Source organism: Strigops habroptila, chromosome 2 (assembly GCF_004027225.2).
Source record: "Strigops habroptila isolate Jane chromosome 2, bStrHab1.2.pri, whole genome shotgun sequence".
NCBI classification, from domain to species: Eukaryota; Metazoa; Chordata; class Aves; order Psittaciformes; family Psittacidae; genus Strigops; species Strigops habroptila.
Window position 1 is genome coordinate 57,417,415 of NC_044278.2, and position 21,818 is coordinate 57,439,232.

Here is a 21,818-nt window from a genome sequence, read left to right on the forward strand (position 1 = left end):
CTTAAAGGTCCTTTCCAACCTAAATGATTCTATAATTCTCCCCCCGCCCCATCTTCTCTTACACTGCCCTAGTCCTTCCAGAAAGGGAAGAGATCAGAGTAATCTGTGAGCTATCAGTGCCTTCACTGCCTCGCTGGGCACCGATGACTTAAATTTCCAGACAGTATTTGCTCACCCACAATACTACTTTCACTCAACTTGTGAAAGAGCACTTTTTGAAAAATAATATCTTATTATTTATATATTATTTATTTATATATCCTAAAAGAACTATTATTTATGCTTGCCATAGAGCAGTTGAGATTTAACTACCACTGTTGGTACCTTCTACGACCATCCTCTGAGCTGTAGTGATGCAGACCCCCTGAGGCCGGAGTGGAACCTCACACTCACACCACACTAAGCTTCATAGAACCATAGAATGGTTTGGGTTGGAAAGGACCTTAAGATCACCTAGTTCCAACGTCCCTGCCACGGGCAGGGACACCAGGTTGCTCCAAGCCCCGTCCAGCCTGGCCTTGAACACTGCCAAGGATGGGACAGATGTTCCTTTCCTCCTTGTTCTTCACAGCGTACCCAGCGACCGGACCTGCCGCTCCCGCAGCCCCTGCGCCGCCGCCGGCCCCCTCCCGCCGGTCTCTACCTTGCGGCGACTCTCCGCTCTCCCCCGCCGGGGCCCCGGGGAGCGCCGGGCGCTCATGGCGGCTGCCAGGGGCCACCTGCAGCACCCGCCGCCGCGCCCGCCCTCCGCCCCGGCCCGATGGGGGGCGCCACGCCCCAACGGCTGCCTCCCTCCGCGTTCCGCGGGCGCCCGGCAACGGCCGCAGCCTCCCAACCGCCCCTCAGCCCGCCGCGCGGGGACGGGGAGCCACAGCCGTGCGCGGCCCTTTGCCCGGCTCCTCAGCCCGCGGCCCCTCCTCGCCTCCCCGCGGTGAGGCGAAGCTCTCCAGAGCGGGAGCACAGCGAAGGCGGGAGGTGGTTCTTTTTCTTCCAGGTAACCACGTGAAAGGCCTGTCTAGGCTGGATGGTCGTGAAGAGCTGCAGAAACCCCGACTCCAGTTCTCCCGCTGAAGGAAAAGCTATCCCTAACCATTACGTTATAGAATCATAGAATGGTTTGGGTTGGAAGGGACCTTAAGATCATTTAGTTCCAACCCCACTGCCATGGGCAGGGACACCTTCCACTAGACCAGTCTTTGAAAGAGGCTGCTTTAGGTAGTCCCAAAGTCAAGATGAGAAACCAGAGATACATGTCCTCTCTTCCCTGTTAGCCATTAGCATGGATTTTATATTCTGGAGACAGCACCAGCTGAGTGAAAGGTCATTTTTGCAAGCTGCCACTATTAAGCTCTCATGGATAGAGCTCATCTTTTTGGAGGTTAGGAGTGACTAATACCTCTGAAGTATGATCCCCACCCAAAGATAGAGAAGAAATTGGAAAATTTTAACTTCTAGGGGAAAAGCAAGAGAAACAAGACTTTTTATCTTCCTCTCCCCATCCTGGATTTCTTGCAAGTCTTACTTCCTGATTTTGGTATGGTGGGAATCATCAAGAGAAGACTCTGCATTATCATGCTGATCTCCAAAAGAGACATGAAAAAAACATTTCAGGCTTTCATAACTTTACCAAAATTATTCTTCATGAAAATTCACTTTAGGAGTGAAATAAGGTATTTTTTTAATTGGTTTTACTCTGGTATGTCTACAGTTTTCTCTAACTGACATACGGTGAGTTCTCTCTTATATGTTAATGCTGGTTAAGGTTGTGCTGAGCAGTTGCTTTGCTTTCTGTGCCCCAAAGAAAGCTTTGTTGATCAAAGTCAGTCATACATGAGACTGTTTTCAAAAGCAAAAATAATTGCTGTATTCTGCAGATATGTGATTTGTATGATAGTAGCTGATAAGATTTAAAAACTCTAATCCAGAAGAGGTAAATAAATCATGGTGTGTATGTATAAATTCATATTTCTCGCTTATTTTCATAATATTTCTAATTATCTTGCTGGGTTTGTTTCCAAAAACAGCCACTTTTCAGTAAAAGTATTTATTGTTGCACGTGGAGTTTATCCTTTGGCATATCAAACAGACCCATGGCATTTTTACCTGACCACCTAGTACTCTCCCCACTTTTCATTTTTTAGAAAATTATGGTTCTAATTAAGGGAGCCCAGTTTTCAACTACAAAAACAGGGAGGGGTAACAGCTCGCAGTGTGCTTTTAGTGACACCCCAAGGCAAAATGACAATACTGCAAGTTTCCAAGAGTCAAGTGCCAAAATGGAAACAAATGCTCCCACATCTTGTTTTTAGTAACATCAGAAGTCCCACAAGATGCTTTTCACTTCCTCTGACCAGTTACAGTGCCCAGGCTCACTTCTGCATTTTGCCAACTGCCTCAAAAGTTGATTTTCTGATATTTAGAACACTCAGCACATTTTTATGGACAAAGTTCACATGTTTTTTACCCTATGCTTTACAGAATAATTCGCCCCAGTGAAAAGTTATCACCAGTCTAATTTAGCAACAAATTGTGCCCATTTCAAACTGCTTAAAATAACTCCCAACATTTTTTTTTTTTTTTTTTTTTTTTTTATGTGACAATACAATGTGCCAAGTGCTGGGGCACACATCACATTGGGCTCCTTTTAGTCTTGTTTCTCCCACTGGTCACCACAGAACACATGTAGTGATGTTTTCCTACTTTTTGCTCACCCTACTACACCCACATTTCTTTTAAGAGTTTGGTAAGGAACTCTCCTGCTCTTAATCATCTAGTTCTTCAGTAGGAGACAATGCCAAGCTCACATCTTTAATCTCTAGGTCTTTCACTCTTATCCATCTTCTATTCTCCTTTGCCCTTCAGGGAAGATAGCTGTTCTAGTATTGTTTCTTTGAGGATAAGGTAAAGGCAATTCAGGCCACATCATAAACAGGTTTCTTTGTTGGTAAAGCAAATATATGAACACCAAATTACATAGCCAAAGCCAAACTGCTTCCTCAAGTCATTTCACTGTTTCATCTGAATAAGTATATCAACTGGGCCTTTCTTCCTAAGCCACCTATTTCTAGAACTAGAAGGAATAATTACTTACCAGTTCAACAGGAATAGCCTACATGAATTCTTCTACCTTTTTCTCTAAAATTTCTTAATGTCCTGGGACTTCAATATAAAGGCAGAACAGAAGATAAAAGCATGCACTGTATCCTTTATGAATACACATACACCCAACAAGATATACAGCACACACCTGCCCATATAGATACTACTATAGATAAAAACTTCAGCTACTAGCACCGAACAAGATCTGACAGCATAACCTTAAACATAGACAATAGCTCTTGAAGAAGAGTTATAGCCATGGTCCAGTAAACTTGAAGAATGGCTTAAATTAATGCAAATCTGAAGACAATCTGTTGCATGTAATACATCTTTATCTAGCATTGGATCACTTCCAGCTCGTTAATGAATTATGCTACCAACAAGTAGTTTCTGTATCTTCATGAATACCGCAGTTTCTACGTATTTCACAAACCTTTGTGCATTTGTTTTAACTTGTTCAGTCTCCTTTTGAACTCATGACAGCTTCTAGCATCCAGAACATCTTGTGATGAGGAACTGCACGGCTGGGTCTTGCACGACGACTCATCTGATCTATTTGTTGTGCATCTGCCTCTTGCTGGCATGATCCGATACTTCGCAGTTACCGTGTTGGCAGAGGCAGCAAAGATCAACACCTATTTTCTGTAATACCACTTTACCATTTTACAATCTCTTACCACAGGAGGTTCGGTTTGGGCTTTTTTTACCAGTCTGAAGAGCCTTAACTCGCTTGGCCGCACGCTGCACACCCGCTGACCATCCTCACTTCCCAACCTCCGCCAGCCGTACCACGTCCCGGCCGCGGTGCGAGAAGCACCGCCCGCTCGCCTCAGCCCCCTCCCGAGGAGCCAAAGCCCGCCGACACCCCTGCACCATCAGCGGGATGATGGACTTCCCTTCCCAGTTTCCCGCCGGGCGGCAGCAGCACCGCCCCCGGCACCTCTAACCTCGGGAACCGGAAGGGGCCGCCGGTGCGGACAGCTATAGCTGTTGTGAGTAGTGGCTCGCGGCCTGCGGGGTCGGCCGTGTAACGGAGCGGGGAGGAGGGCGGCGGGCCGGCGGTGCATCGGCTTGGTGCAGCCCCGCGGCGGGACGGGGCCTGCTGCCGCGCGGTGCGGGGTGGCCGCTGAGGGAACACCCGCGCCGAGAAGGAAATGGCGCCCGGGACGGGCTCGGTACCTCCGCGGGCCTTGCCTCGCCTCTCGGTCGGGTGCTGGCACCCGTGGTACCGTGGCAGCAAGCCCTGCGTCCGGCTGGGTCCTCACTGGTACAAAGGCAGAGTGGAAGATGAAAGTTCGTGAACTTGGTGCACCAGTTTTGTTTCGGTTTTTCTTTAAACATAACAAAACTGGACTGCTAAAATTAAGTTTAGCAAAATACACAAAGTAAAATTGTATTAGTTAGTGAGGGGGAGATACACAGCTTAATTCCATTTTTCCCTTTGGTCTTTTAGGCATTAAGGGCAGTGAGAGAAGCTACTGACAGCCCCAGTTTTTAAGATAAGGACGTCAGGTTTTGAACCGCATCAGTAGGTTCAGGAGGAGAATCATGCCTTGTAACTCGAATCACTTCAGGAGCGTTGCTGCTTTGGGAAGAGCATGACTGCATCGTGACTGCCACTAAGCGTTTCGTTTCTGTCACTGCAACAGGTTGTGCACTTGCCACGTTCAGCGTTACCAGATTGAGCATTGCTTCCATCTATTGTCCAGTTATTAAAAACATGGTGCTCCAGTCATCATTAAAGAACTGCTTTCAGCTGTCCTGCATCCTCCAGGTTCCAAAAGCTGGCTTCAGAAGCACGGCAAGTGGAGGCCTCATTATCCAGTCTACTTCTAATGATGTTTACCAGAACCTAGCTGTGGAAGACTGGATCCATGACCACATGAATTTAGAGAAGCGACAGGTCCTTTTCCTTTGGAGAAATTCCCCTGCTGTGGTAATAGGGAGACATCAGAATCCCTGGCAGGAATGCAACCTCAGGCTGTTGAGGCAAAAAAATATAAAACTAGCCAGGAGAAGAAGTGGAGGAGGGACAGTTTACCATGACTTAGGCAATATCAACTTGACTTTTTTTACAACCAGAAAAAAACATGAACGAATGGAAAACCTGAAACTAGTTGTGAAGGCTCTGAAAGCCTTGCGCCCACAGCTAGATGTACATGTCACTGACAGATACGATATCTTGCTAGATAGGCAATACAAAATCTCAGGTACTGCTGCAAAACTGGGAAGGACAGCTGCTTATCACCACTGTACCTTACTCTGTAGCACAGATAAGTTTGTTTTATCTTCTGTGCTAAAAAGTCCTTATAAAGGGCTAAAAAGCAATGCCACTCCTAGTGTGCCTGCCTCAGTGAAAAATCTCTTTGAAGAGGATCCTAGTTTAACTTGTGAGGTGCTCCTGGATGCCATTGCTGAAGAATATGCTACGCAGCACCAAATCGATCATCATATCAACTTAATAAATCCAGCTGATGAGACTGTGCTTCCTGGAATTAATAATAAAGCTAAAGAACTACAAACCTGGGAATGGGTGTATGGAAAGACACCGAAGTTCAATGTTAGCACTCATTTTAACATAGCCTATAAAGATTCTGTTCTTGATGTTAAAGTAGATATGGACGTAAAGCATGGAAGGATTGAAGTCTGTAACATTGATCTGCCACAGCAGTGGCTGCCACCAGCACTGTGCAGTGAGCTGGTGAAGAGCCTCACCGGCAATAAGTTTTGCCCAAATGAAACCACTGTGCTAGTGACAACATTACTAAGAACGTGTCCACAAGATGGTGACTTGCAGAGCAGATGGAATCTGCTCTGTGAGAATATGAAAATGTTAATGTGACTTGCACTTTGAAAATGCAAATTAAACTGCTGCTGCTTTTTATTTATTGAAAACAAAATTAAAATGTTAATTTCTACAAGCTGAATTTTTCTCTTACTAGTCATTCAAACTGTTTAATTTTGTGCTTTTGCCTAGTATTACCTACTAGCAATTAGATTAGTGCAGGCAATTACTGCCTGCACTCAAGGTTCCCAAATTGTGGGATGTAAGCCACCGCAATAGGCTGTAGCCCATGTATTGCTCCATGCTGACAGACATCATCCCTGCTTGAATCAGGGAAAGCAGTGGAAGCATCCCAAACTGGCTCTGGAGCAAAGAAGGTACAAATGGCTGATGGAGATGGGATGGGGTAGATGGAAACCTCTGCGGTGCTGCTCAACTGGATCCCCCAGCCTGCATCCTGCTCCTTGTGGATAGTAGCCCAAAGGCCATGTCTCAGCCCCTGAGCTGTGTGTGAGAGAGACATCCCCCTGGTTTGTGGTTGAAAGTCCTTTCTTGCAGAGTGCTGGTGACCCTCTGCCTGGTAGTAAGCTAAGCTCGCTGCTGTGTATGGAATCAGTCCAGCAGTTCCACCCTGGATTAGGGCTTTGGTCCATGCGCATACAAGAGCAGAGGAAGGCTTAGGAAATTCAGCGTGGGGGTTTATGTGATGAGGGTAGGAGAGGCTAACTGGTGCAGAGGCCATATGTGCATTCTTTTGTACCCACACTGCCTGGCACAAAGCTGGGAGTCACTGCTGCCATAGGTGCTGCTATCTGAGCTAAAAATGGGAATATTTCTACATTAGGAAGTACACATCTAGGAAAAACAAGTTCCTTTTGTTAACGCCTAGGAGAACATTAGCTAATGAAAGGCAATAGTGAACTGAAAATGACAGTTTTCACATTAAAATAATAGCTTAATATAAAGTAACATTATGAAAGAAAGGCTCAAGATGTATTTCTGTGTTGACGAATAAGCAGAATGCAACTCTGATCAGGTTAGAACAAAAGCAGTTTATTGCTACAGCTGAAGGAGAGGACCCGACTCAGCAGTGACAGACACTGCTGATGTGAACTTTGCCCAAATAAGGCAGTCACAGAGTTTACACACCTTTGTGTTACACAACTCTTTCTTCACCAAACTGCCCTTAAATAGTAGTGAAATTTGCAGTGGGAGGTTCATAAAGCAAAAAAGCCATAAATTCACCTGTTAAGGTGAGCACAGCAAGGTAGAGTCTATTCAGGGCACAATATACAGCATAACCCAATTAACATCAGCGTCTTTTCGCAGAAGGCTGACTTAAAAGGAAAGCATTGTATCCAGAAATGAGGGAGGGAGTTACAGAGAAAGGCTTGTTTACTGGATGATATATGAGTTGTCCTGAAATACCAACAGCATTTACTGCTTCTGAAGATAAGGGAACTGCAGGAAAATCAGAGGCACATTAAGCAGATTGAGAAATGCCAGTAACAATTGGGCAAGAAACAATCTTGCTGTTCTGGCCTAAAGAAAGTAAAGGAGCAGTAACGTTTACGTCCTTGGGGCTGTCCTAATCGCATTTCTGAGGCTGCGGCAAGAAGGAAAAGTTGGGTGGAAAGTTAAGGTGACAGAATCCTGCTGAACTTCAAAGACTTACAGTTAGGTCTGTAGGACATTCTGGCTTCCTTGTCTGTACAGAGAACCCTCGGCTGACACTGCAGTAGGAATTTCAAAAGAACCCTTACCTTTCTGAGTGGTACCAAGGGGGTTTCAGCAGGGATCAGTCAGTGGTCCTCCCGGGGGAAGCAGGACATCTGAATCCAAGTCACAGCACCAAATTCTGTCATGGAGTAACTGGAATGCAATTTTGATCGGGTCAAAAGAGCAGCAGTTTAGTGCCATAGGAGAGAACACAGAGCAGCAGAGGCGGATATGAACTCTGCCCAGGTGAAGCAGTTAAAGAGTTTATATACTTCCGAGTTATACAACTTCTTCTTCACCCAACTGCTGGATAAGCAGGATAACAGCAGTGACTGCAATTCTTCAAATAAGGAGGCTCTAGGCAGATTAGGAAGCCCTAGGCAGTATATCCTTTTATGAATACTTCCCTCCTTTGTTAAATAAATGGTGCTGACCAGATGAGACTGCTAGCTGCAAATATTTCTTCACGAGTCAAATATTTCTTAACAAGTGAGGCCTGCAGAGGCCTCTGAGGTGTTACTTGCAGACTATCACCTTTAGAAGATGGCTGATTGACCAGCACTCGGTAGGAAGAAATTAATGTCAGAAGTGACTTACCTTTGGTTAAGGAGAGCAGCCACCCGGGCTGGATCCAGCTCTTGGCTAGGGCTGGCAGCCACACCGTATGACAGAACAATGCTCTGCTGACTCCAGCAGGGAAGGTGGTTTAAGCTCATCTGCACAGATGGTGGCAGGAGGGACAGCCCTGACTGCACAATCCAGGTGATGACCTGATTACGTGAGTGGCAGCACAGAACATGGCCTGGAGAGTCAGTAAAATTATTGAGAAACTGTACTATTAGATTTCCCACATAATTTGGTTTTTTCTCCACTCATTGATGCCAATTCCTCCTCATACATGGTATTCCTACTGACAGTGAAAGGAACTATTCAGTGACAAAGGGCTTATAGGTAAAAATTGCAGTGCAGCACCAACTGGTATATCACTGAAGGCTTACTTTATGTATGGATATTGCGTATCCGTGGGATCTGCAAGGAAATCTGTAGTCTTAGCTAGTGGATTACAGTCTGATTAGAAAAAGGAAAAAGTTCTAGCAATGAAAAAGCAAGAGAGGGAAGAAAATGCTTGCCTCTTGTGGTATTTGTAGAGGACCACATCACAGAGGATTCCTACTACAACAGAGACACATATTGTATTACAAGATTACAGAATCATAGAATCACAGAATAGTTTGGGTTGGAAGGAACCCTAAAACCCATCTAGTTCTAATGCCCTTGCCATAGACAGGGACACCTTCCACTATACCATGTTGCCCCAAGCCCCGTCCAACCTGGCCTTGAACACTGTCAGGGATGGGGCAGCCACAGCTTCTCTGGGCATCCTGTGCCAGTGTCACACCACCCTCACAGTGAAGAACGTCTTCCTTATATCTGACCTAAATCTCCCCTCTTTCAGTTTACAGCCATTCCCCCTTGCCCTGTCACTATATGCTATTGTAAAAACTCCCTCTCCAGCTTTCTTGTCAGCCCCCTTTAGGCACTGGAAGCTGCTTTAAGGTCCTGCCAGAGCCTTCTCTTTTCCAGGCTGAACAAGCCCAACTCCCTCAGCCTGTCTTCACAGAAGAGGTGTTCCAGTGCAGATGCAGGAAGTATAAATATTTTAGTTTATTTCCAAATAAGTACTAAAATTTAAAGTTGATCTACAATACTTAAGGTAGCTTTTTATTTTGCCCCTGTATGTTTGAAATTGCTGGGCTAAGTTAAAAGATACAAAGCTTCACATTTGGGATGCTTAGTGTATTCACAGCAAACATTCTCCTAAACGTGGCTGATCTTTAAGGCATTACCCACCTTCCTTGAATTACCTATGTAATTATGTATATATAAATAAATAGTACAGAGAAGAATTCAAACAGATGACTGTAACTACAAATAGTAAAAAATAACCTTTATTCCCATTAAAAATAGGCATATATTATACACAACTGAATAAAATTGACAACAGTGACTAGAAACCTAGTACCACAGCAGCAAGCCAGGGAGTTCCTATGGAATGTTTGAGGGGTAGACTGGTAGCGTACAGCTTCTGTGGCATGTATGTTACTCTTTTTTTTATGTTACTCTGAAAAGCAGCAACATTATCATGCAAAAGGATAAGACAGACCACTGCCAAATTGTGATCCACAGAACAAGGCAAAGACCAGCGCTGATTCTTCTTGATAGGTGTGGAATAGATTTGTTATGTTACAAGCAAGAGTAAAAGAATAGCAGCTTTAGATGACTGGAGGTGAAAGAAGAATAAAGTAAATTTAAAAAATAAAAAGATAACGGAATACACCGGCTATTAGGAAAAATAAACAGAGGAGAGAGAAGTTCTAGCAATGAACATGCTACTAGAATATAGAGGCATACTGTATTACAAGATGCAGAAAGTGTAAGGCACCTGTCGGTCCTGAAGCTGAAAGGTTTTGATGGGACCTGCACTGCCTGTTCTTCATGTCAGAATATATGTCTTTGCCAGATACTTGCTGACAGTGATCAAGAACTCTAGTATAAGAAGAAAAAGCAGCAGCAGCTCAGGATACCTTCTGGCTTCCAAAGGATGAAAGAAATACAAGAAAAGACTTTCATCTCTTTTTTTCCTATTGGCATAAACCTTAGAATCATTATTAGCAAGAAAGTTTCAGGGTATCCAACTTCTGGTAGAATTAAAAAAATCAATTATTACTTTTTTAAAGGACTATCTTAGTCGCAGGGAAGTAGCTTACTGCAGCTGAGGCTGACATGACCAGCTGGAAGAACATTAAACTTGCAAGTCAGGGAAAAAGACTGGGAGAGGATCATACACCCTTTCAACACCTAGTGCAAAGGGTGGAATATGACCACGCATCACAGAATAAAAGAACACACAGGAGTGACAAGGAAAAGCTGTTTGCGTCTTTTCTAGCCCAGAATCATGCAGAAGCAAATAAGAAGGCCCTAAAATGTCCGTATACTGAATACTACAGTGTTTGTATGCAAGGAGCTTGGAAAATGGAATATTAGATTTGGGGTTGCTGATAAAGTCTCAAATCAGGTATTACAGGATTGACCAAAACACAGCAGAACAGTAGTCATGACTACAATACAGAAATTAAAGGAAATAAATAAGGCTGCTTATAAAAGAGGACATGTGGCAGCCCAGCTTCAAATGTTTGTGAAGTGTTCAATTAAAGATATTAAAACCAAAATTTGCTCGACAGTAAAGATGCTTTTGACATGCTCTATTGAGGGTCTGTTATAAAATCAAGATCAAATTTAGACATGGCTTATATTAATTAAGATTACAGGAGAAGCACAGTGAAGGAATTGCACAGCTGTTTTCTCAGATTGAAAAATCTCAAATATTATTAAAACCTATACATCATAAAAGCTGTGCTGGAGTAAGTACTTAGAAGAGCTCCTTCTGAGGGTGGAGAGCTGGACTCAAGCAGCATCTTCCAATCTTACATTTTTATGTTTATAAAAACACTCATTAAAAGAAGTCATATCTGATCACATTTTCTTCGTATGTTTAGTATGAAAGACATCCACTGTTGTTTCATGACAAGGTCGCAAGTCAAAATCACAGTATCCAATGCTGAAACGACCCTGTGGAAATTAACAGAATGGACACGGTGAACACAGAATGAGCTCTTCTACAGTATAAGTTAATTAAAGAGGTCAAAGCATTCTTACCTGTGGTTTCTTAAAATAATCAAGACCCCTTCCAATCTTAATCATCCATCCGTTGTTGAATCTGTTTTAAAAAAATCATAAGTTTGAATACTATGAGCATGTTGAATAAAAAAAAAGTTATATCCACACAATGCACACTCTCCTTGTTTCAATCACAATTATTTCCTAGTGTCATCGATACCTGTATGAACCATGGAAAGCACTGTTCTGTATAAAGAGACATCTACTATTATGTTCACAGTTAGAACACGTGAAACTATCGATGGCTGATTTTGTCAAGCGAGGGCCACTGCTTCCACTTTGTTAACCACAGCTGTAATTAGAAATTGTCTCAAAAGTTAGGGTTAAGTAGTTCAACTTAAAATAACTGGCATTCACTGATATTTTATACCACCCACCTAATTTCTCGATCATGGATTGAAGATGAAAATGCAATATTCAGTGTTACTCCATAATTCCTCAATGATTGTTGTATTTCATCCAAGCCACTTATCTGCTGATTCCTCCCACTACCCTGTTAAAAGTAAAAATGACATGTTGTTGGGGTTTTTTTAACCATATATTCTACTTCTGGTCATCTTTTCCTAAACTCACCAACAAAAGTTTTGTAGTAATAACTTAAACCAAAAAAAAGTAACTTGGATGAAGGCAGATTTGCAGTTTCAAAGACAGGATAAAAAGCACAGAGAGATTACAGGTACACTTGCTAAGGGATGTGGAGTAGGAGCTCACCCTCAGCCCTTTGAAACTAGGTATGAATTACTACTACTTGAGGCACTGACAGTTTGTGAGGTTTTAGCTCATCAAAGCCTCTAAAATGACAACTACATGCATCCAGCTGTTGGAAGAGAAAAAAAACATAATAGATGCTTTGGTTTTGATGACATCTTCCACAACAAAGCTTTTAAGAAAATATCTTTTCCATTTAAGATTCTGCTTACCAAGAATTTGTTAGAGTTATCAGAAAACTCTAAATTTATAAAATTACTTATGTTCAACTATAGCATTTTTATTTTAATCTGTATTTTCTGCTGAAGGCATCAGAGCCTCAGTCTAGCAAGTACTGGTAAGTAAAAAAAAATAAAATCTGTATTTAAAAATAAATACTTTATATACATATATATGTGTGTATATTTGCATGTGGTATCACCTGGGTACAGGGAAATAGAAACCAAAATTTATACACTTACTTCATCATAGGAAGTGAGGAGGTGGATTGTTTTCACTTTGCATGGCCCCTTAACTAGCATCTCGCAGAACCGCAGGAAGTTATACAACTGAAAAGATTTTATTTAATTTAGTAGCTTGGAATTTTTTTAGTAGTTACACCCGTATCAGTTACACCAAGTATGTACTTGCCTGATAAACACTCCGAATGTACGGATCCTCCACCCAAACTTCGGAAACAATCTCAGAAAGGTACTCTTGGAAGACCTTTTCATAGCTGAAACCTGTTGCATTTTCCTCTATCCTGATCTGCTTATGGTATTTGCCATCTGAAAGGAAAAGAACTCTCTTTTTTCAGTAAAGATCAGCACGTAGTTCCTGCGTTACCTACCTGATCCATAAAACGTTCACATAGCACAGGTATTTAAATGTGAACGGGTACATGGCAGCTACCTTGTTTCTCTTTTTCAATGTGTTTCTTAATGTCTTCAGCTCTGGTCATGTACTCGGATATTTTCTGCCGGTATCGGTGCTTTTTGGCCTCATCTTTCGTGGCTGTCAATCAAAAGCACAATCAAGAGTTCTCCTCTCCCTCCCCATGAGGCGACGACGGATCAGGGCGAGCCCTCAGCGCCAAACACGGCTCGTTTCTCCTCCAAACCACCCCTCTCACAGAGCCGGGGGTGTTCAACAACTAACCGCCCCAATGGCTCTGGCAAACGGCCGCCAAACCGCGCCGCCCGGTACCTTTCACCACCTGCAGCAGGAGGTCGATGCCTTCCTGGTAACACACTAGCGACTCCTGGAACCGAGACGCTACGTCCAGCTCCACCGCCCGCTTCACCGTCTCCGCCCCGGCCCGCTCCAGCGCGGCGGTGCCATCGCCCCCCGCCCGCGACATGGGCGCCGCGGCGGGGACCGGGACCGGGACGGGGCGGCCACACCCCCGGCAGCACCGCCTCACCCGCCGCCGGGGAAACAGAAACCGAACCGGCGGCGGAGGGAAAGGGGAAGTGCTCACCGGTGATCGTTCCGCCAGCGCGGAACTGAAGTGCCGTGGAGCGGGTGCCCAGCCGGAACGCAGCGCACCGAGATGGCGGCAGTGGCCGGCCGCGGTGGCCTGGGGCCCGCAGCCGCTTGGAAGGTAGTAGCCTGGGCTGGGTTTGGTTGGTTGGTGCCTCCCCTGAGGGGAGAGCGGCAGTTGGAAAGGCCGAGGAGCCGGCGTGGGCGCCCGGCGTGAGCACAGCCTGCTTTTCAGCCGAGAAGTGTGGTAAAGACGGGATATGTGCTCAACCGGGGCGAGTTCGAGTGACCGTGTAACCTTTTTGCAAACATGAAGAGCTATAAGGAAAGCGCAGACAAATTTTGTCCTGCTCTCTTTGCAGATGCTGGGGAAGAGGATGGAGGCGGTGGCACCCGCAGCATGGGTTCGTTGTCTCTTTACCAGGTCGAGAATTCCAGACTCGGTATGTGCTTCAGTATTCTAGAGACTGAAAAGTAGGTATTCGCCTGCTTAATTTTGTGTTTTCTGTGGCATGACAGATTTCTAGAGGCTGTGGGATAAGCAGGTTCATGGTGGGATGATTGAAGAACTGGCTGAAGGGCAGAGCCCAAAGGATTGTAGTGAATGGGTCCCCAGCGGTGTTTCCTCAGGCTTCAATTCTAGGGCCAGTTCTGTTCAATGTTTTTGTCAAAGATCTGCATGCAGGAGTTGAATGCGCCATTTGCACGTTCGCTGATGACACCAAACTGGGAGGTGCAGTTGACTCTCTTGAGGGGCAAAAGGCCTTGCAGAAGGATCTAGATAGTCTGGAGCATTGGGCTATGATTAATGGGGTGAAATTTAATGATTTGAAATGCAGGATTCTGCACCTAGGACAGAGTGACACCAGGCACTTGATGGTATAAAAGCTAAATTTGAGGTCACTTGTTGGTGCTTTGACTTTTTGAGAAGAAAGGTAGTTAAACATGTTTTTGTGAACTCCTGATTCTAGGTATTTCAGCCACGGCCTGGAGATCATGAAAAGTATGGAGGTGACCCTGAGCAGCCCCACAAAATCCACGTTGTTACTAGAATTAAAAGTGTAATTGGTCGCCCCTATTGGGAAAAGAAGATAATACATGATCTTGGATTGGATAAAGTATGACCGTTGTTCTTTATACTTATTGCGTATGTCAGAAGTGTAGAAATAAAGTAGAATTAAGGTGGTGTTTTTCTTAAATTTTTCTCAATTTTGCAGTCATAAAATGTGGATTGCTTTACAGCAGCTATAAAGGTAATTGAGAAATTGATGATGTGTTTAAGAGCCAAGAGAAATGTTAATGGAAATTAGCCTTTTAGTAGGAATTCAGAATATCACTGTTTGGTATTGCTCTGCATGCCTAAGGTGAACTTCACCTTGAAACTTCTGCTAAAATGATAAAAGTACATTTGTAAATACTTTGAATTCAGTTTTTTCTAGGTCATATTATTCAGATATTACAGGTACATGAATAAGACTTCTATATTAATGAAAAGCCTTCCAAATCCAAGACTCTTGGAGAGTTTATGTCAAAGATGTGTTTATCCAGATTTTTTAGACCAAGTGCACATTGTGTAAAGATTCATCTAGTCAGTGTTAGATTACAGAGAAAAAATGTGTGCTTGATCAATTTAAGATCTAACTGAAGGAAAGAGTCTTACCCCTGAACTCCTGTATTTACATTTATAGTACTTTTAACAGTTGGAAGAAATTTCAATATATTGAGAATGTAATGGGAATGAAGCTGAATTTATCATTTTACTGGAATAGAGTTTGATCAAGTTTTTATTTCATATTTTATTTATGTTCTTGATGCATGACTTTTTTAGTTACATTTGCAAATGTGGTTTATAATTTTATTGACAGTATGAAAAGCTGAGTGATCAGATAGTTGGGGTTTGGCAATGCATTTGAAAACCTGTTCTATCCTTTATACAGGCACATCAGCCGACACTGCACAAAAATATCCCTTCTGTGAATTCCAAACTGAAAGTTGTTAAACATCTGATAAGGTTTGTTAACTATTTGCTTAATTTGGAGCATTTAATGTAACTATTCTGGTCATAGGCCTTCACTAAGCAAACTCTTTTGCCTGTAGAATACAGCCCCTGAAACTACCTTATGGGTTGCCAACAGAAGAGGAAATGTCAGACACCTTTCTTACAAGCAAGGGAGAGCTTGTCATTAAACGGCATCTGAAACCCGTGGAGCAGAAAGCAATTAAGTCATAAGGTGTGCTGGTTGGGTTTGTGTAAAATAAAACAGATTATTTAAATCCTGGGTTAAGATTTTGTGTACGAAATGTAAGCTTAATTCTTCCCCTTTGGTATGAATGCTGAAGGTGACACTAATGCTTAAAGAAGTGTGTACAAATGCAAAATTCAATTTTGTTATTATTTGCCCCAAATATTAAGTGCATGATAGGCCTGTGTCCTTGTGTTTTAATTTCGTGGCTAGATTTCTGCAGTTGATGACTTGCTATTAGAGAACTTTGTAAGTAAAGTCAGAGAAGTAAGTAGAATAGATCTAATTAATGATGGTGAGGATATTTCCCTCACCTTAACAGTAAAAGGTTTACAGTGGTGGTGCATGACTTCATCTTTGCTGCACAAAGGAAGGGTCTGGAATTGAAAAGCCCACTGCTTAGCAGTTGCACGAGAATTGACTGGCTATCCACCAAGAGTGTCATTTGATTCACACAGGCTTTTCATAGAATTATAGAATGGTTTGGGTTGGAAAGGACCTTAAAGACCATCTAGTTCCAATCCCCTGCCACAGTCAGGGACACCTTCCTCTAGAGCAGGCTGCTCAAACCCCCATCCAATCTGGCCCATCCAACCTTTTGGGTTGCTTGTTCCGTAGCAAACAGTCTGTCATCTGGCCGCCTCTGTAACTTAAAAATACCTGAACTCCCCACTTGGGCTTAACAGAAGGAATGATTCACATCATGGTAACTTGTCTAATTTGTTTTTCAGGGAAGTGGTATCTCACTTTATATGTATATTTCTCGATCCTAACTGTTTAATAATAATAATAGCCTAAGAGTTGCAGTCTGTGTCTAAGTTGATGCTTTTTCTGTTCTAAAATTGCAGATGTTAGAAACCTGGAGACCCTGAAGCACACTTCTTCAGTGCAAATTAGTAATGATGGGCTGCAAGCTTATAACACCTTTTACTGAAGAATCTTGAGTAGTACTCTGTGCATATTTGTGTTTACAGTTTTAAGAATTGTGGCCAAAGTTAGGAAGCTGCTGCTGTATCAAATGATAAAGCAGTGTTCATTGCAATGAGCATAAATGCCATAGTTTAACATGCTGTGAGCCTCTCCCATGCTACACATACTGTAGAGAAGTTAATCTTAATGACTGTATGTTATGAGAAGATTAGAAGGATACAGTCACTGAAAATGAACGTTTATCCTTTACGCATGCTTCCAGAGAAGAGTAAACACCAGTAGGAGTTCAAAGGAACAGACATATCAGTAGAGGGACATAAAAGCTGGAGGCACTGTGCTGAAGAAAAAGGAGGATAGGCTATAGTAGTGGCATTGAGGAGTGGTTCAGTGGTTCCTACAGGCAGGCTGAAGACAGAAATGCAAAACTGAGCTGAAAAACCTCAATCTCTCAACAAGCTATGGGCTGTAGTTGCAAGGTCACAGAAAATACTGCTGTCAGTCTGATGTGTATAGAATAGCAAGGAACAAGTGAAGCAGATAAATGAATGTTGCCTTCCTGAACGTGCATAGCATCTTGTGCTGCAGTGTGTTATAACTGCGATCTCTGTGTGATGTTGATCATGTTCCCACAGGAAGGTACTTGGTACAAGCTGAAATTTCAGCCCTTTTGAAGAATGAGTGCAGTGCATCCCAGGTACAGGGTGTGCTTAAAAGAGATGGCACAAGTACTGGGGCCCAGAAAATGGTGCAAATGGGTCTTTTTGCTGAGGGCTAGCAAATATAAGACTTGTAGCACGATTGGTGGCCTAGAGCACTAAAGCCAGGATGGCTCAGCCTTATGGAGCATGTTCAGGATTTGGCGGTGGCACTGCAGCCTGATGAATCTCCAACAGAGGGAGCGCTGACAGTTCTGTCATACGCTGTATGCGTGTGAATATGAATTTGTTCTATTCATTACATTATACAGACGCTACAAAAGTACTGCAGTGTAAACCAAAGAGAATGTGTTAATGAACAAGCTTGCTTGGTACTGTGCACAACTTAAAAAGTGTGTGATAAACTACCTAAGTTAGAGCAGAGCTAATAACTGTTTCCTAAGTACAGGGAAGAGAATGCTTTAGATAGTACCTGTTATTTCTGGGTAAAATTTAACTACAAGAGATGTTTACAACTATCTTTAACAAGTTGGCAGTTTTAATGAAGAATAGTATTTTCTTGAAATGTTTAATCTATGCATTAGCATGGGGGTTTCTTAAGCGGTATTTCCTCCAAGGTCACAACTGGCATATAGTCAATCTGCTATCCCAAACCTTCTCTGAATAAGCATACGTTTTCTGAAGATTTGCACTCTGGTGTAAAACCTGAACCATCAGGGTGCACAAACTCAGTGTGTGCGTCCACATCCTTTCATTAGTGGGGCATTGTAAATGTTTCATGTAAATCTTCACGAAACAGAGGTAAGAGATGCTGCCTTTTTGTGCAGGGAGCAAACAGGCTGACTTAGGATGACAGCAAAATTCAGGTTGGAAGGTACCTCGCAAGGCTCTAGTCCAACCTCCTGCTCAATGCAGGGCCAGCACTGATGTCATAGAATCATAGAATCATAGAATGGTTAGGGTTGGAAAAGTTGCTCAGGACCTTGTCTGCCCAGGTCTTGAAAACTTCTGAGGACAGGGACAGCTCAACCTCTCTGGGCAGCTTGCTCTGCTGCCTGGCTGTCCTCAGGGGGAAAGGTTATATGCAGAATACAGTCTTGTGTCCAGTCTGGATGTCTCTTGTTTCAGCTTATGCCTGTTGTCATTTCTCTTCCCATCTTGCACTACTGGGAAGAGCCATCCTGGCTCTATTCTCCTCAATTATCCCTCACAGGTAGGTGCTGTGGGGCTGCTGTTAGGTCCACCTGTCCCTTCTCACAGGGCGATTGCTCCAGCCCCAACCACCGTGGTGGCTCTCTGTGAAGTTCTGTCTACTTAAGTGGTCTTTCCTGTGTTAGGGTGCCCAAAACTGGACACTGTGGTCTAATAAGTGCTTAGCAGGGATGTGTAATCCTTTCCCTTGGTCAAGCTGTGCTGTTCATGCAGCCCAGGGTACCCTTTGCTGCTTGGGCACAGGGCTTACTCACATTGAGCTTGCTTCTTGGGTAGGAGCCATTTGTCATGTCTACCTGCTGTAGCATTTAAAGTATATTCAAACAAATCTTGGTGCAATGTATGGTAGCAATGTAGAAATGGGCTGTTTTAAGAATAAATTTCTATTTCTGTGCTATTGCTCTGTTGCAGTTCACTTACTGTTTCAGACTTGGTAGTTAATACTGTAGTGTGAGTAGGTCAATTCTAATATCATGATACTTTTAATCACAGGTACAAAATGCTAGCTATAAAAAAAATACACCATATTTGAAACAAATAAACAAACAACCCCCCCTGTTTCCTTTAGGGAGCTCCCCTGGATCTCTGCCCCAGTTCTTCCTCTTTTTCTTCCTCTTCCCCTTCTCCCTCGTTTCCTTCTCCTTCTCCTTCTTTCTTCTCTACTTCTTATCCATGGGGTAGTAAAGCACAAGCCTGGTGGGGGCTGGAGCTGTTACAAAATTGGATCCCAATGCATGCAGCAAATGTTTAGGGATTGTATGGACAAGCACACAACTTGGCAAACAAGTGAGGCGTGAATGTAGGCATGAATAATGAAGCAAGATCCCCCACTAGCCAGGCCCCTGTGGTGCATAAGGGGTAATTAACGTGACTATATGTAGCTGCAGCCTACAGGCCTCCGTGCTTAGTTAAAAAAAAAAAAGCTTTTCGAAACAAGATTTTTTTATCTATCTAAAGTATAAAATAAGAGCAATTAATCTCTTCATTCCCAAGAGAGCGTTGGGAAGCAAGCGGCTGTTTCACAGTGCAAAAGCAGCTTGCTCATGTCCTGACACTCACCAGGGTCCTTCCCCGGTGCAGGGAGCTGACAGCCAGGTCAGCTTTGTTCTGGCCAAAGGGTTGGCTGAAAGGTTCAGGAGGTTGCCTTTCAGTGAGGTCACTGCTGCTCTTCTGACGTTCTGCTGCAAAAGAAGGAGGTGGTTTGTGTTTTTCAGAAGGTTGATCATACCTGCATTAAACCAAATTAATTTCTGTGGTCACCCCAGCCGTCCTTCAGCACTATCCCAGTGTGTGACTCTTGAAAGATAATACCAGCAATCAGTCACAGCTGGATCAACACACTGGCTTTTGCCAGCTTCTGTAATCTTGACTTGATATTCTTCCATGTCTTCCAAATCTTTTTCTGCAATCTTCTCTGTCACTGCACGCATAACCAATGGAGAAAGGTACCTCCAAAAGTTGGGTTTTCTGTTCCAAAAGAAAAAAAAATCTGTGTGAGTCAAAAGAAATCCACTACTTCCTGGCTCCAGCTTGCTTTCCCATAGCTACCATCAACAAGAAAAATGAAAGAGAAACATTCTTCAATTACATCCATTACAATTTATCTGACTTGCAGTCTCTTTGACTTGCCATTTATCTGCATTTTTCTATTGTCTAAACACACTGCTGCAGAAGGGGAAACATGCAAACAGCAACTGGGAGGAACAATGCTAACCTGATCCCAGCAGCTAATGGAAACCAGACTTTGGTACAGTGAATCATTTACAAGAATATTAGACAAACATCACAGACCTGACATATTTGCTGCAGGATGTCTTCCCCCATCTCACCGCGCTTCCTGGAGACAAATGGGCTTTTTATCTGCTGGCAGCATTTTGGAGCAGCTGGCTCAGTGCACTTCCCACATGCCACCGGTATTACGGGAAACAGGAATGCCTAACAACTTGCTGTGCATTCTCCCAAACATAACAGGGTTTCTGCTCTACAGCACAAACACGATTATGATTTTAAAAATGAAATACCTTTAATTTAAACCCTATTGTTAACAGTTTGGAATTAGGAGGAGCCTCGCCTGAAAAAAACTGTCCCCCTTCAGCTGTTGGAAGCAGTAACGAATTGACAGTGGGAAAGCAGGGACCGGCACTTTTGGATGTAACAAAGTTTTTGCAGATGAAGACCCAGCAACACTAACATGACACAGAGCTTCAACTGCTGATAATTTGGATATGCAGAGACTAGGCCATGTCCCTATTGTTATATCTACTTGTACAGCAATGACAAAGGTGTAGGCATAAACCCAAATTATCAGGCAATGTGGATTTGAAGCTACTGTAGCTCTTCAGCAGTAAGGAAATTAGCCACTGGATGGCAAACCTCCATGTCACTGCTAATCTATCGTGGCATGCTTCTTCCCCATGGTAAATTCTGTGAGGGTGAAATACTGTGTCACTCTTCCATCAGGTCTTTCACATTTTAAGCTGGGGAATTCATCCTGTGCCATTGCATTGAAAGATTAGAGTCTGTAATTTTTTCCTGCGCTGTTGATACCTCCCTTCAAGAACCATCTGCAAAAAGTCACATCAGCCCATGCATGGAGCTCTTCATGTTCATGATTACGTGTGACTTTAAAGAATATTGAAACAGAGCAAAGTACGTCTGGCAGGAAGGAAAATAGAACAGATATGGCTCATACAGAAGTGACATTAAAAAAAAAAGAAAATTCAAAATACCACTGAAGATGATTCACGAACCGGTAATCTCCAAGTGGCCTGTGCTGCTATTCCCTTATTGCTGGGGGAGAATCATAAAGGATGTACTAGTTTGCTGCTTCTACATCACATTAATTAACGCAGGCAGATAGATCTCCTGTGTTTTCTGGATCCCTACCCAGAAATTGTTGTTAATCATATATGCATGTATGGAGTCTACATGGCTGGGGAACTGTTTTCCTCAACAAACCTGTATTCAGACTACTGGGGGAGAATGGCATGTCTGCATGGTGGGACAACAGGACAACAGCCCTGTAACTTGTGCGACATCAAGCAGGCTGCAGCTCACAGGCTCCAGCAAGAGCTCTGGAGCTGCTGCAGGCTCGGGTCTCCAGGGATAGAGAACCTGCTGTGACTTTTGTCAGTGCTCTTTGCAGCATCTCTCACTTGTCCCCTGCTCAATTGCCATGGAGGAGGCAGTGTGCAAGCCACACAGCATTGCGGTCTCTCCTGCTATGTCAGGTGTACAGGTGGTGGCTTTGGGCCGCCTCAAAACTGA

At 43.4% G+C, this 21,818-nt stretch overlaps 4 protein-coding genes and 1 long non-coding RNA gene across 11 annotated transcripts in view; 2 read left to right on the forward strand and 3 right to left on the reverse strand.

Moving 5' to 3' along the window:
• The window catches only part of TSGA10 (testis specific 10), a 31,446-nt gene extending 30,716 nt beyond the window's left edge, over window positions 1–730 (reverse strand). Inside the window, exon 1 of the mRNA XM_030475840.1 lies at window positions 644–730. Coding sequence (XP_030331700.1) covers window positions 644–700 — 57 coding nt within the window. The 5' untranslated portion in view covers window positions 701–730. The remainder of the gene's footprint in view (window positions 1–643) is intronic.
• Window positions 731–4,029: 3,299 nt separating this feature from the next.
• On the forward strand, window positions 4,030–5,999 carry LIPT1 (lipoyltransferase 1). The gene is made up of 2 exons (XM_030475841.1): window positions 4,030–4,091; window positions 4,553–5,999. Exon 2 carries the CDS (start codon window positions 4,820–4,822, stop codon window positions 5,939–5,941), a length of 1,122 nt encoding a protein of 373 aa, XP_030331701.1. The 5' UTR covers window positions 4,030–4,091; window positions 4,553–4,819; the 3' UTR covers window positions 5,942–5,999.
• Window positions 4,999–13,492, reverse strand: MITD1 (microtubule interacting and trafficking domain containing 1). 5 transcript variants are annotated; one of them, XR_003989970.1, is made up of 9 exons: window positions 13,235–13,492; window positions 12,941–13,042; window positions 12,680–12,816; window positions 12,511–12,597; window positions 11,719–11,834; window positions 11,321–11,381; window positions 8,734–8,776; window positions 7,648–7,756; window positions 4,999–5,080 (listed from the first exon to the last, which is right to left on the reverse strand). XR_003989970.1 is itself a non-coding variant. In XM_030475845.1 (7 exons), exons 1-7 carry the CDS (start codon window positions 13,386–13,388, stop codon window positions 8,774–8,776), a joined length of 660 nt encoding a protein of 219 aa, XP_030331705.1. In that variant the 5' UTR covers window positions 13,389–13,492; the 3' UTR covers window positions 7,871–8,773. The 5 variants fall into 5 exon arrangements, 4 of the variants coding, with proteins under 4 accessions (XP_030331705.1, XP_030331702.1, XP_030331706.1 ...); XM_030475845.1 differs by lacking the exons at window positions 4,999–5,080; window positions 7,648–7,756 and having other exon boundaries at window positions 7,871–8,776; XM_030475842.1 differs by lacking the exons at window positions 4,999–5,080; window positions 7,648–7,756; window positions 8,734–8,776 and adding an exon at window positions 9,525–11,233.
• Window positions 13,493–13,495: 3 nt separating this feature from the next.
• MRPL30 (mitochondrial ribosomal protein L30) lies at window positions 13,496–18,948 on the forward strand. Its single transcript, XM_030475849.1, has 6 exons — window positions 13,496–13,631; window positions 13,873–13,953; window positions 14,482–14,628; window positions 15,448–15,521; window positions 15,608–15,741; window positions 16,602–18,948. Exons 1-5 carry the CDS (start codon window positions 13,581–13,583, stop codon window positions 15,738–15,740), a joined length of 486 nt encoding a protein of 161 aa, XP_030331709.1. The 5' UTR covers window positions 13,496–13,580; the 3' UTR covers window position 15,741; window positions 16,602–18,948.
• Window positions 18,949–19,211: 263 nt separating this feature from the next.
• Window positions 19,212–21,553, reverse strand: LOC115603710. 3 transcript variants are annotated; one of them, XR_003989973.1, is made up of 3 exons: window positions 21,099–21,553; window positions 20,343–20,530; window positions 19,212–20,018 (listed from the first exon to the last, which is right to left on the reverse strand). It is a non-coding gene; the product is annotated as an uncharacterized LOC115603710 (long non-coding RNA). The 3 variants fall into 3 exon arrangements; XR_003989972.1 differs by having other exon boundaries at window positions 19,212–20,527; XR_003989971.1 differs by having other exon boundaries at window positions 19,212–20,530.
• Window positions 21,554–21,818: the final 265 nt, after the last annotated feature.

Coding starts and splice junctions, on each gene's coding strand:
- LIPT1 (XM_030475841.1), top strand. CDS start 4,820: ATGGTGCTCCAGTCATCATTAAAGAACTGCTTTCAGCTGTCCTGCATC.
- MITD1 (XM_030475842.1), bottom strand. CDS start 13,388: ATGTCGCGGGCGGGGGGCGATGGCACCGCCGCGCTGGAGCGGGCCGGG. Junction 13,043..13,234: donor CCTGCTGCAGGTGGTGAAAG/GTACCGGGCGGC, acceptor TTTGATTGACAG/CCACGAAAGATGAGGCCAAA. Junction 11,234..11,320: donor ATTATTTTAAGAAACCACAG/GTAAGAATGCTT, acceptor TAATTTCCACAG/GGTCGTTTCAGCATTGGATA.
- MRPL30 (XM_030475849.1), top strand. CDS start 13,581: ATGGCGGCAGTGGCCGGCCGCGGTGGCCTGGGGCCCGCAGCCGCTTGG. Junction 13,954..14,481: donor GGTCGAGAATTCCAGACTCG/GTATGTGCTTCA, acceptor TCCTGATTCTAG/GTATTTCAGCCACGGCCTGG. Junction 14,629..15,447: donor ATGATCTTGGATTGGATAAA/GTATGACCGTTG, acceptor TCCTTTATACAG/GCACATCAGCCGACACTGCA.